Source organism: Gobio gobio (assembly GCF_949357685.1).
Source record: "Gobio gobio genome assembly, chromosome: 22".
In the NCBI taxonomy this organism is placed as follows: Eukaryota; Metazoa; Chordata; class Actinopteri; order Cypriniformes; family Gobionidae; genus Gobio; species Gobio gobio.
In genome coordinates, this window is record NC_137118.1 from 17,083,526 (window position 1) to 17,097,761 (window position 14,236).

The following is a 14,236-nucleotide window of genomic DNA, read 5'->3' on the forward strand; positions in this document are numbered from 1 at the left end:
GACAATTAAAAGTAATTTTTGGGTGAACTTACCCTTTAGTAGTATTTATACACTATTATAGTATTTATTAATATTTTGAAATATTAGTTTTCAGTTTTCAATTTAATTTTCCAAGTATTTTTTGTGTGTATTTTTAAATATTTCAGCTTTATTCACAGCTCTATTAAATATTTATTCAGCTTTAATTTTCATGTTTATTATTTTCATGTTTAATTCAGTATGTGGCTTTTCTCCCTTTGAAGGTCTTTTAATAGAGACACCGAGTTCTTTTTTCCCTAACCATTTCTCCTGACAGGCAAATTATTGGGATAATTTATATGTGTCGGCTAAGTGGAGAATTTCCAACTGGAGTGGGCTACATAATAATCAAGGAGGATATCTGTTCCGAAAGAGGGAATAGAGAGAGAGGGAGAGGGTGATACGGGTGAGAAACAGACAAGAGGACGTGAAGCTGAATTACTACTATTGAGAATAATTGTTACAGCAGATGTGGTGGCCAGAGATTCAGAAGACGACTATCAGTACAAATGAGGAAAGCAGAAATGAGAGAACAAACAAAGGGTATATCTCATCAGAATAATAGTGAGACGTGAAAAGAAAAAGAGGGAGAGATAGAAACTAATTTGGAGCAGTGGATTTCATGGTTGGGACGTCCTAGAGGCCTCTGGGCTGCTGCTCACTGGGGTAATTGGGCGAGAAGGGACGTGCTGTCAGGTTGGGACATGTGGGTAATGGAGTATACACACAAATCTTGGAGTCAAGGGTCACGTCCCACTTACAGACAGACAGGCAGAGAGGTGGTCTATACAAGGTGGTCTTTCATCATCATGAGCAATTTCCACAATGCAATAACATGTCGTTTCTTGTACCACAGAGAATTGAAATACATTTGCATGATGTCACAAGACTGTCAAACCACCTTATGGTTATAAAAAGACAACATGCCAATACTAACAATTAAAAAATGTTTTGGACATTTTGACATTTTTTATATGGAAAAGAGCAGCATGAACAAACTTCTCCAAATTTCTCCTTTTATATTCCACAGAAGAAAGAAACTCTGTGAGGGTGAGTAAATGATGAAAGAATTTACATTTTTGGGTGAACTATTCCTTTAATACCAACAATTCTACAAGTCAATATGAATGTTTTGTGCTCTGTAAGTGCCTTGGGTTTAATATTTTAGTAAAAAAATAACCTTTTTTCTTTTATAGTGAAGTCAAAGCACAGCAGAGAGGTTTTCCACAAAAGACCAAACACATTAAATAGATGCATCAAGCCACAATGACATCACAGTGTCATCTGAGGAGACGCTTCACTCACGGCTAGTTTACACTGACTCAACAAACACCAGCACACACCAAATTTTGTCAGTCAGTGTCAAGTCAACATTACAGTTGTTTCATTCCAACATTCTGAATCTAATAACCAAGTTTAAAATAACTAAAATGTTTATGGTTTGCACAGTGCAAAATAGAACGGTTTAAGTCAAGTTCCTGCATATCCTGCAGTGAGAACAGAAAATCCTGGATGCAGGAGACATCAAACAACCAGTTAAATTGAACCCATTTCCCTAAACTTCTACATTATTGCAGAGAGATAGACCAGTATCAGGATAATGTGCAGGCTAGATCTGAACCTGCATTTCCTGCATGAGCAGTAAAGCGGAACATAAGAAAAAAAGAATCACAGACACAAGGACACACAAAAAAGCACTAGCTTACCCAGGTTGTACCAGACGTCCATTTCTCCACTCAATGTGCGCACCTCAATGATGCTTTGGCCCAAAAAGTCGTCAGATTCCCTCTTCAGACGCTGCTTTACTCGCGACTTTATGTCATCATCTTCATCCCAAACACGAACTTTGATGCGATCAGAGGAGTTGTGGCATTCACTGGAAGAAAGACAAGACATATACATCTGTCTTCAAGATCAGAGACTAATGATGCACCAAAATATTTTTTTGACCAAAACGTCAAAATTTAAACAAAATAAATAAAAACAAAAATAAAGTTTATTTAATAATGAATTGAATCACATTTAAGTACTAATCAACACTCAAATAGAAACTGCGTTGTACAGTACATAAACATTTATATTGCACATAAGAAAGTTTTTATTCGGATTGTCTATTTACACTAAGTGCAAATAGCCCGCCTTGTTGGCAGAGGCCATTTACACTAACTCCACGCACTGACGTGTGGTTGGGTAAATTACGGATATTGCTGGATTGTCAACAGCAGCAATAGTGTAGGGGTAAGTTGCATGGTAGAAAGTTTTGACGCAAATCGATACCTTCGAATCCGCTTGCTCCCTTTTCCCATCACATATCAGATCAGAAAGGTATTTATCTTCAACAAAAATTGAAATATTCGAAAAGTGGAAATAAAGTGTCTAATAATTTAAAGTGTTTATCGTTTAGGATTAGGGGTAGGTGTAGGGAGGGGTTTATTGTCCTAATAAGGTGGCATCCATTTAATAATTTTAATAAATATAATAATTTACACTATGTTATTTTATCATACCGTTTAATGTACAACACTGAGGTGCAAATAGTATCTGCCACTATTTCTAATATAAATAGCATATAACTACTATTTACACTAATTTCAAAGAAAAAAATGATATTTTTACATAGTGTAAATATAATCCATCACTATTTGTACTTTGTATAAATAGCATCTATCGCTAAGAAAATGCTGCTATTTTCAGTTAGTACAAATAGTTGCTGCCGTTTTTATATTCATTTTTTAACTCTTTCCCCGCCAAACACAAAATTTTCAGTTATTTGTGAGAAACCGCTTCCCTGCCAAACACGGAATTTTCCGTGTTTCCGTGTTTTCACTGTTGTACACTAGGGGGCGCTATTACGCATCTTCTGAATGAGTACAGAATCTCCTGATCAAAACACATTTATATGTATAACGCTAAAAGCACGTTCTGGGCGCACGGAGAGGTGGCGGTACGCTCAAGAGCTATATTTGGAAGTGGCGGTACTGAGTACCGGCGCGTACCGGCCCACTTAAAGCACTGGATTAAAGTATGTTCCGCGCTTAAAACAAGCCGGCTGTTAACTGTTAAAGATTGCATTCGGAAACCGTTCGGTACACGCGTGCACCGAACCGAAAGCCCTGTACCGAAATGGTTCGGTCCGAATACGTGTACCGTTACACCCCTAGAAGCTAGAATAAAACACTTTTTTTGCTTAAAAACAGAGGGTCTGCTCTTTCTTTTCATATATTGCATACTCTGATATTCATACAACAAAATATTCTATGGGCCATTACATTTTTGTGAAAATGATCAAAAACCCTGGCAGTGGCTGTCAACTTTTTTTAAAAATGCTGGCGGGGAAAGGGTTAATGATATAATTATGTTTCTACTTCAATTTGTTGTTAAAATATAAACATTTAAATGGGACTGTAATAAAAACTTGATTTCATGACAAATTTATTCAAACATACAATAAATAGTGAAAAACAGATTAAGTAAAATATAATAAGTAATATAATGCATATATTTGCATATATTAGCGTTACTTGAGATTGCTTACAAACGGTTTTATTGTTGTCTTTTCACTGTTGAAACACTGATTGAGCGATTACATGAGACATTTCAGTAAGTTGTACTGTATCTTTAAACATACCTTCTGATGTTCATTTATGTTTAATTTGTGCTGTAACTAATAGTAAAGACGAAGAGATGATCAGGTAGTTGCTGTTTCTCTGAACTTGTGGACGTTTTTTTTATCAAACAATAAATCTAAGGAATCTGATTTTAAAAGTCTTAAGGTACAATTGGACTGAATAATATTTAAAGCAGACCAGTGGCTAAACCAGAGCCTGTTCACTCGCACTAGTTTATTCCATTACTGAAAAGAGACTAGATTGAGAACTGGGTGACACACATTCTGAGTGAGAGCGCCGGGGCATGAGAAACAAAGAATGACACTTAAGACACTTCTATCAAAAAGATGGTCTCTGAATTATACTTACAAATGATACTTCTCCTCCCAGACAGGATTGAGGTTGCCGTAGATCGTCTTGGTCCTCTTTTTGGTTTTACCCACCTGGACGGTCACATAGGGGTCACTGGAGCCTGTCTTATCTTTAGCCTGTAGCCCTTGAGCACAGACAACTATAACCGAGACAAAGTTGAAGATGGGAAGTCAAGGAGGTACAGAAGAGAATTTGTGTTGTGCACCATTTAGAACTGAACGGAGATTGCTGAATTTTAAATAGTTAAAAGGGAATGAAATTGTGACAATGTCAATGATCAATGTTTGAACCTGTTATGGTGATCTTGGCTGACCACTTGGAGGTTCCATCAAGGACGCTCTGCTTGATGGTCTTCATCTGCTGAGCGTGGATGGCCTTGCTGACCACAAACACATCTCGGATGACCTCAAAGATCTCAGGCTTGTTCCTCTCCCGTATCTTCATGCGATCCTTCATGGCCATGATGATGTTCTGAGTGCGGTCCTCTGCACCATGTTTGGAGCTCTTTTCAGCCGCACCTGAATGAAAGAATAAAAAATAGAGTAAACAGATAACAAAAAATATATATCTAATTTTAATACCTAAAATTATCTAAATTATCTCATTTTAATATCTAAAATTACAGTTTTTCTCAGTCGCTTTGGTACATTTCTCGAATCATCCTCGACATTTGCAAAACAGTAAGTGCATTCCTCAAAACAATTCGTACAAATAGCAAAGCACAAAGGAAAAAAAACTGAAAAACAAAAGTAGAAATATGAACGTCTAACAGAAATGCATAGAAATATGCTTGACATATTACAACAACTTGTTTAACCATTTTGCATGTAAAGACTTATGCTATGAACTAATGCCTAAATGTTGTGGGGGGTGAGACTATTCAACAGAGACCCAATATAATACATTTTGATCAACATGACATAAGCAACTGATAATGTAGGAAACAGCAGAAAATTGTACATAATCATTTGCATGGATGTACACAAGCATTTGCAACTTGTTCAAAGAAATGAAAAACTGCTTTTTTGATGTGCACAAGTGACACAATGATGTGAGAATTGAACAGGTAGTTTTGAGAATTTCAATTCTGATCTGAGAAATGTACCAAAGCGACTGAGAAAAACTGTAATATCTAAGAAAAAAGTAATTAAAAAAATGTATTGTGATTTCTAAAATTATAATAAATAAATATTGTGCATGTAATTCATTAAATAGATTACTTATGTAATTGTTTTCATTATTTTATAATGGAATTCTATAATTAAAGCACTTAAAAAAAATATTGCATGTTCTATTTACAAAAAGTCGTCCATATTAATATGCACTAAACAACAACTGTACAATATGACAAGTTCATAAATCCAATAAACACCCTGTCTTATAAAATATATGTGTGTGATGATTACTTTACTGTGAGCATCACCTCTAAATCATTTACTTAATTTTGGCTAATGGACCTGTCAACTTGTGACTGAAGTCCATTTGGGTAAATGAGTTCAACAGGCAGATGTCTAATAGAAAAAAATAGAGTGTTTTGGTAGGACAGAAGCTCAAAGGAGACTTTCAGTGGAAGCACCAGTAACCAAGGCTGTGTCCAGAACCTTGCAAATGTAAAATTCTCAGGCAGTACATGAAGGTAGGAAGCTATAAAGCATGTCTTTTGTTTCAGATATAGTACAGGTGCTCATACTTACGCTGCAGGCAGTCTGCATTCAGTAGCTCCTGACACTTCTCGTGACACTTGACCCCACACTCAGTGCAGCGCATGCCCTGCCTTGCGATGCCCCAAAGAAGCCCCTCACACTCGTAACAGTAGGTGGGCGTAGTGGCCGTCCACACCTCAAAGTTGTGAGGTGTGGTACAGGAAATTGGATAGATTAAAGCTTGTAGCGTTTTCTTATACACATGGTTCTTCTGTAGAAGTTGGGAGATAAAAGTAGATAAACATGCATTTAGAAAAAACTAATACAATGTCTGTGAGTAATATGGTCGGAGACCGCAAGAAGTTCAACTAACCAGTTCCTCGTCCTTTATGGAGGAGCGTGAAGCCATTGCAGAAGCAATGCCAGCCTTCCTGGCCTGGACCAAAGACTATCATACAAAGAATAGATGTTAGAATACTGCAAAACCACACAAAATCCCATAAAACACCCCTGGTGAAACGGATATCAGAAACCAAATGGAATCCAGATGTCAAAAATGAACATCTAAACCTAAAAGCAACAACCCAGAACTTCAAAACTAAGGGTGAAGGCTATGGGAGTCCCAGAAATCAAAGGGAAACCAATGTCTGTGCAGTAAAGGAATGAGGGGTTAATGAAGAAACCAAACCATCACTAGTAAGCCTGGGTATGAACAGAGGCATCTACAGTAAAACACCCTTAAAAAATAGAATAGAACGACCCGCTTTAAAATAGCCCTTTGAAAGTTATGGACCAAATATGTCAATGTATGTAGAAGGGAAAGTAGGTAAACTAATAAAAGTAAACCAGTGGAAAGGATTTTTTTTTTGCTTGCTTGTACAGTATATCAAGTAAGGTTGTAATGGTTTGCAAACACATTCATTAAATAAATATTTTATCATAATATCATAATCATATTATATATCATAATACATGTATTGTGATATTACCAAGTAAGTTGAAGTATTCAAAAGATAAACATTTAAAATAATATGTTTTTGCATTTTTTAACAATTACATTGTAACTGAAAAAAGCTGACTATTCATTTACACCGTCAAATTTTTGGCTGTGTGTTTGCAAACTATTAGAGCAAAACTGATCCCGTGGATGCAGTATTATCTTGATATACACAAAAAGTAGGTTCAATTATACTGTATGGGTTATTCTGAACACTTACCATAGCCTGACCATGCAGAGTGAATGCATTCAAAAGAGTTGTAGAGGTTTAAATGTATGTTTCATGGGGAGGAGAGAGATCAGAGAGTTGATTTTATTTCACTTTATATCTTTCTGAGTTATAATGGTTGTCACTTATTGTTGTCACTGAAAATTTCTCTCAGTCGTTTTTGTCTTGTTATATTTGATGACTTAATATTGTTGATTTACTTATTATTATAAGACTGAACAATACATATTTTAGCAAAATCACATTTGGATTGAGTATGTTTCTATTGGGGAACAACACCATGTTGAGAATTATAAAACAAAAGGTAACTTTTCTTCATTTTAAATGCAAGGTGGAAAGAGTGCTTACCACATCGCTAACCAGCGGCATAGCTTTCTTCTTCCGCAGGTCTGGCATACTGTCAATTCCAAATATTCCACTCCCATTTCTGTGGATATCAACACATTGTGAAGGAGTATTTTCCACGCTTAATAATTAATACACAGACAATGAACACATTAATAAAATGCCACTAACTTCTAATAAATAATTCTATATACTCATAAATAATTCCATAACAAAAATGAGAAAAAAGTACAATACTGTAGTGTATAGTATCCATAAAACCTAAAGAGAAACTTACCCAGCTTTAACCCAAGCATTTCTGGAATTATCTCCTTTTTCTTTGCCCTATGGTATCAAAAATACATATTAGAATAACCATTGTGTACAGGGGCGGTCAATAACAAAGATCGAATAAAAACAATAAAACTTGAGCATAACCTAAGATAAATGCAGAGGACACAGGATTGGTTGAGTTTAACCAAAAGGTCTGAGAAAGCAAACCAAAACAAGACTTTAAGACTTTAAGTTCCATTAATGGAGATCCTTACAAATCTGATCCGAATGATTGACATGCAACTCATGAGATCAGCTAAAAAAGATGAATGAAAGGCGAAAAAAAGAAATCAAACTTTAAAAGCGCACACACACACACACGTATTGCGAGCAGAACATAATTATATGATGGACAAACATCCCTGACAAACATTCAGAAAACTGTCCCTGTGTTTCCATCTGAGATGAACCACTTTTGTAATAGCATGAGCATTCTTCCTCAGATAAATGGACATACAGCTGGATAGCTGAAGTTCCCCAAGGGCATGTGGTACGTTTCAACTGCTTTTAAACGCAACAATGCAGCAAGATGAAGACCAGCATTTGATCAATAATTTAAAAAAGATGGCGAATCACATTAAATCAAGCAGAACAAAACAGAAGCAAAACACCACATGTAACCATTAAAAAGACACAAAACATTGAGTGTTAAAGTCAGACAGAAGATGCAGCAAAATCGAGTAGAGGGCAGCCTCATACATTTACCATAAACACCAATAAAGAATGTGCATTCAAATAAACTTTGGATGAAAAACAAAGAAAAACTGGCGTTAATGAAAAAAAAAAAAAATTATATAATGACTAAGAATTGACCAAAACATTATCATGACCTGATCATCTTCCCTGCTTCCCTCTGTAAGACAGAGCAGGATAATAAAGAAAACAAAGAGAAGATTCACAGAAAGACATTAGGAAATTTGTGTTGATCTTAATTACATTTATAACTAACCAAAAATAAAGACAGCTTTTTGAGTTCTGTACCACAAAATAGTACCTTGTTTAAATTCTTCTTCAGAGAATGTGTTCTTTGAGGCATTGGCAATCCTGGATAGTCTATGGCGATGTCTCTTCTCTTTGAGCACACGTTCAATATTGGCAAGGCACTTCTGGTGATGAGGGTCCTCAGGGGCAGGTTCATTGTCAAGACTATGCTCCACCTGTTTTGCATTACCATCTGTCACCAGTGTTCCTGAATTAGTGCCCTCTGGACTTATTTCAGTATTGCCAGTGCCAAATGCCATTTGTTGAGCATGAGTTCCTGAACTCAGACCTGCATGTTTTGGGCTAAGCTCTGGAATACACTGCAGATTGGAACGTTCCTGATCGGTTAAAGTTTCCTCTAGAGTATCTGAGTGGTTTACTGCATAGTATTCAGTTGGAGTATGTGAAGGGGAAATCGTGCTAGGAGTAGATACTAGAGGATCAAAGGCTTGAGAATTATGACGACGGTTTAGTAATTCCAGCAAGTCCTTCCCATGGAAAGAGGCTTCGATGCTCTTATGAGGAGATGCACTGAGATCAAAAGTTGCACCATCAGAGGGTACAACAGTGTCTACAATTGACTCACCAGCACTCATCTCCTCAGGGTCATTGGATTTGTAGGGACTCGAGACTACAGACTTGGTGTCCTCATCTAGACACTGGGGTTCAGGCTGGGGATCAAGCATCGTCAAGGCTCCCTTTAGAGCAGAGTGGAAGGTAATCATGGCTTTATTTATCTTTACAACATTATATCCTAGATTAGGTGGCTGTGACTCTTCAGTGTCTGTATTTTCAGAGTAATCTGGGTCATATTGATCCTCAGACACACTTGGGCAAACCCCGCCTGGCCACACTTTCTCAGAGTCCATTTCACAGAGGCAATGCTCGCAAGAGGAGTGTAGATTTTGGCAACCGTCATCATAGTCTGTCATTCCAACAGTTGAACAACTAAGGCTTCGGGATGGCCCACTACATGATTCATCAGCATATGCATCCATTGTGTGGTATCCAGAACTTCGGGAGTACATGCAATTTGATGTGCAGTCACAACCAATGTCACCTACAGTCTGATTCTTAGGATGCCTCCAATCTACAATACTGGATGAACTGGATTGAGAGTCATTATTGTTTCCAAACAGTAAGGATAGGTGTTCAGAGCTGCTTCGTGATGAATGACATGTTGTGCTGCTGGTCTCACCACCATTGTACCTGTACCATGTATCTGGGTGTCCAACAGTTTCCAATTCTTCTGCACTGTTCTGGCAGGAGCAGTAATCCTCCTCACTCCATCCAGTGTCTCCACTCCATCCACCTTCTGCACTCACGCTCAACTGCATTTCTAAACGTCTCCAACTACTGTTATGTTGGTCAACCTCCCTAGAATGATAACTTCCATCTTGATCACGACTGTTAGAACTGAGACCTGAGGATAAGGAACTAGCACTTGTAAACTCTTGCCCATAAACTCTTTCAAGATGACCATAACTGGACTTCTTAAATCTGGAAGAGTGGGCATTCAAGTTGTCAGAAATCTTAGGATTGAGCAACTTGGCACCGCTAGTTACATCTTGATAATCAGTTTCCACATCCCATTCTGACATGTTAGGTCGGGCTGCTAGTGGTCTACTTTCATTCTTCTCCAAATTTCTATGCTTTCCTACTGGGCTATTATTTCTACTTTGTGGGACTGCAACTGCATTCTGCCTACCTGGACTCCTTTGATGAGCCACAACTCTTCGAGGTGATGGATGCCCTACAGCACCAACTGAGTACATCTCCTCAATTTCCAGCAGCACAGCATCTACACAGCAGGACACCTCATCTACTGAGCCACTTACAGATGTTAGGTATTGTCTCAAATCTGATATCTCCTCTTGGATTTTATTAATCCCCTGCAGTTCCTTCAAAATGTGCTCCACTATGGTGCTTGAGCTGCCTCCTCTTGTCTCGTCTCCGTCCTTATTTTGGCTTGGTTTATCCATGGCACCTCTTCCATCTACACAGCCACTGTCTTCTGCATGGTTTGTGGGCTCTAATGCAGGTCCATTCATTCCCATGATGCATGGGATTGCAATATTGCCATCACTATTACGCCTCCCCTGGCCAATAAATGTACTCTTGGAGGTTTTAGTTTCAAAACTACGCTGAGTTGAGAGACTACACTCATGAGTACAAGGGTCTCTCTTTATGCCACAGATGAACATGTCATCCTCTATCTCTACAGGAGAGTGCTGGGAGTCATAGGCAGTGTTTTCCCCTGAGCCCTGAAGGAATTTCTGAATCTTCTTGCGTAGGCTCCGATTGACCTTGGGACTCCGCTTCTTCCCAAGGTCTCTTTTCTTAGACATTCTTTGCTGTAGTTCGCCTGACTCATTTGTTTCATCTTGCTCATTGGAACGACGCCGTGATAACATCCCTTAGAATCAGCTGTACCTCAGGTGCTGACCAGAACCTTGAAGCTCTGGTGCATGTGATTACAGAGCTGTTGCATTTCACCTACAGTACACAAGGATGTGCTTTTCAGTCAAGATCATAACTGAGCTTCAGGCACACCTGACATTTGAGAACAATGACATGAATAGATTAATACAATTTAACAGACATATTTTGCAATGTTATTGAGAGTGCAATGAATTTCATCAGTTAAATATTAGCATGCATGTAAAATAATCAACATTTACTAATTTGTTCATGGTCATTTAATCTTTAGCACTTCTGCAAAGACACTATTGCTCTGTTCTAAAGCCTAATGAGTTGTCTCCAGAGGTAGGCTACTCCCAATGCAAAGGCCATTACAAACATGTATGCATCTTAATTGTGCAGCCTATGAACATGCTTTATTTTAGTCAAATTCTAAGGCATCAGGAGTGTTATTTGTGTAGCACAGTTGAGTTGCTGCCCATGTAGGCCATTCCAAATCAGTTGGTTAGAATGCTGCTTTGGAAGACAGCACACTAGCTCTTGGAACAGAGCTTATGACACCAATCTTATTACGTACTGTACAGTAAGTACACAGGTGAGGTGCTGAATGTAGTTTCATTCCCGTTCCCCTACCCGTTCCCCTTGCCCCTTAAAACAGAGTGGCAAGGCGTAGGGGTGAAAATATTCCCCTAAGAAATGGGACACCACTACTAATACCATTACACGTCATCCTACGTCATCATACCCGGTTTCTTTTATTAGTGTCCTGTAACATTTAACCAGTATGAACTAGGGATGGGCAGTCGATAAAATTTTCTTAGTCGATCGTTCTGAGAATTAACGATCGACTATCGATTAATCATTAATATTTTTATAATAAAATTAATTATTTAACTTTTATAAATTCTTATAAATAACTTTTTAATTCAAATATGCAATGAATATAAAAATACAGCGTGTTTTTCCTCAATGAGACCTTTACTACAAGATCAACTTGTGGCAGACAGTTAAATTACGTTCAGTTAGGCAAACCGAACATATATGCGCGTGCATATGCAGTGCTCTAAAGCAGCGGAACCTGCAGCTGCGAGCCGGCATTCTTAAACAGAGACCTCATTTGTTCCAAAATAATAATAATAAAAAACAATCATTGTGGCGAACAGCGAGGCCGAGGGGCCGTGAGGGCGGGTATGTAGGCGACAGTCGTCCGCGAGGGGCTGTCGCCGCCATTTTAGTTTGTGTTTGGCGGACGACTGTCGCCTACATACACATAAACACAAAATGAAAATAATAAGCTGCAGCCCCTCACGGTCGACTGCAGCAACACATAACAAAACATAAATAAAATACAACATAAAATCCAGGCCTGGTCCTCTCTCGTCCCTCACTGTCGTCGCTCCTCCTTTATAGTCCCTCACTCCTCCGCGAGGGCCGAGATCGCTGCGGCGCGCAGCTGGCGCTCATCCTCCCTGATGAGCGCCGCCTCGTCCCGCCCTCACGGTCCCTCGGCCTCGCTGTTCGCCGCAATCATGTTAAACAATAACTTAAACAAAAAACATAATGCTTAGATCTGACAGGTTTTGTCAAAATGTAACTCAAAACTATCCAAGCCAGAAGAAAGGGCCAGATATTAGCCTTCCTAACAATTAGGCTACCATAAAAATTTTTAAGACTAATACTACGCAACGCAACCTGCATTAGATTAAAAAAAATGCATTAGATTAATCGAAAACAAATTAACGTGATCAACGAAATTCTTAACGATCAATTATCGATCGTCGATTAATCCTGCCCATCCCTAGTATAAACAGCAATGAAGTGTGTAGGGTATATCAAGGCGCAAGCACGTTTAACAAAATACTCACTCCCAACGTAGTTTTGTATTTGGACTTGTATGGTACTATGTTGTCAGATTGTATTGCTGATTTGAAATGTTGTCTTCATAAATAGATATATATTTTTTAAATATTATTATTTTGTGTAAACATTACTCAAATAGTGCGTTTAGCAAGCTACGGAGAAACTGGCAGCCAGGCGACACACAAGGGGATCGATCCTGAGTGACAACATCCCTACACACATTCTAGCAGCACGGTAGTCGGTGTATGGAGGGAAACTCCTCATACCCCTTCGTTCGAAGTGTGGTCCTGAAAAATCTTCGTTTGAAGGGCTGTCTGGTCCTTCCCCTTACCCCTAACCACTCCAGCCAAAAGAGAATCGAGACACCCCTACCCCTTCATGTGAATGCGTAAAAACGAAGGGGTAGGGGAAAGGGGAGGGCTAAGGGGTAGAAATGGGATTGGGCCTTAGTCAAACTACAGCATGACTACTCTAATATCGTTAAAATGTATGCAATTGAAAGAAAGCACAGCAATGGTCTTGGTCTCCAGAAAACAAGCTCAATAAACCATATATAAGGTGCAAAGGTAAGCGTTTAATCAAATAATGTGATCGTATGCAAACTCTAATTGCATTTTTTGTTAAAGCATGCTGTTGTAGAAGTCCAGACATTGCCAAACTGGTGGGGCATATTCCACACAGAACACAACATATTATCTTGCCTGTCAGCTATTCTAACAGTCACTGTTACAGCACAAGGAGGGTGACAGCCCAGCTGTATTCACTGTGCATCATGATTGTTAAGCAGAACCTGCTGGGTCTAATAGCAGCTTCATCCCATTTCCTGCCTGTCAGGACAAAATGTTAGCTAGTCTTGTATACACTAGGCTGTTCAACTTTTGCTTTTTTATTTATTTAGACACACTGTTTTACCAGATTTAATGGTTAAGTAAATACTGCACTATATTGAAATAAAGGTTGTTGCTATCAATTTGATATTCCGTATATCATATCAATATATTACTGATATTCTGTATCAATTATTATTATTATTATTATTATATTATATTATATTATATTATATTATATTATATTATATTATATTATATTATATTATATTATATTATATTATATTATATTATATTATATTATATTATATTATATTATATTATATTATTATATTATATTATATTAGGTACTCATCTTAGAGCTTTGGATGACTTATGACCTACATTTTTTAGAGTCACATAAAATTGTTGACAATAAACTTAAAAAAATTATGAGATCTTTTATATCCAGTAATGGTACAGGTTTGTAAACAAAATTGCATCTAAAAGCAACAACTATTTCATGTAATATGTGGTAGCAAGGGGGAAAAAAATCATACAAGGCAGTCATTGAAATTCAGAGACCGTCCTGTCGGTGCTATTCTCCAAAAGCATTTAATGGCCAACATGATCTTTACTGTGAC

The 14,236-nt window shown here is 37.9% G+C and overlaps 1 protein-coding gene across 5 annotated transcripts in view; it reads right to left on the reverse strand.

Annotated features, from left to right (window-relative positions):
• The window catches only part of unc13bb (unc-13 homolog Bb (C. elegans)), a 124,685-nt gene that overhangs the window by 27,986 nt on the left and 82,463 nt on the right, over nucleotides 1-14,236 (reverse strand). For all 5 annotated transcript variants that reach the window (XM_079804879.1, XM_079804878.1, XM_079804880.1 and 2 more), the window contains 7 exons: nucleotides 7,490-7,536; nucleotides 7,216-7,294; nucleotides 6,015-6,089; nucleotides 5,693-5,912; nucleotides 4,289-4,516; nucleotides 3,996-4,137; nucleotides 1,725-1,894 (listed from right to left, as the gene is read on the reverse strand). In XM_079804879.1, the coding sequence (XP_079661005.1) occupies nucleotides 1,725-1,894; nucleotides 3,996-4,137; nucleotides 4,289-4,516; nucleotides 5,693-5,912; nucleotides 6,015-6,089; nucleotides 7,216-7,294; nucleotides 7,490-7,536 (961 nt within the window). The remainder of the gene's footprint in view (nucleotides 1-1,724; nucleotides 1,895-3,995; nucleotides 4,138-4,288; nucleotides 4,517-5,692; nucleotides 5,913-6,014; nucleotides 6,090-7,215; nucleotides 7,295-7,489; nucleotides 7,537-14,236) is intronic.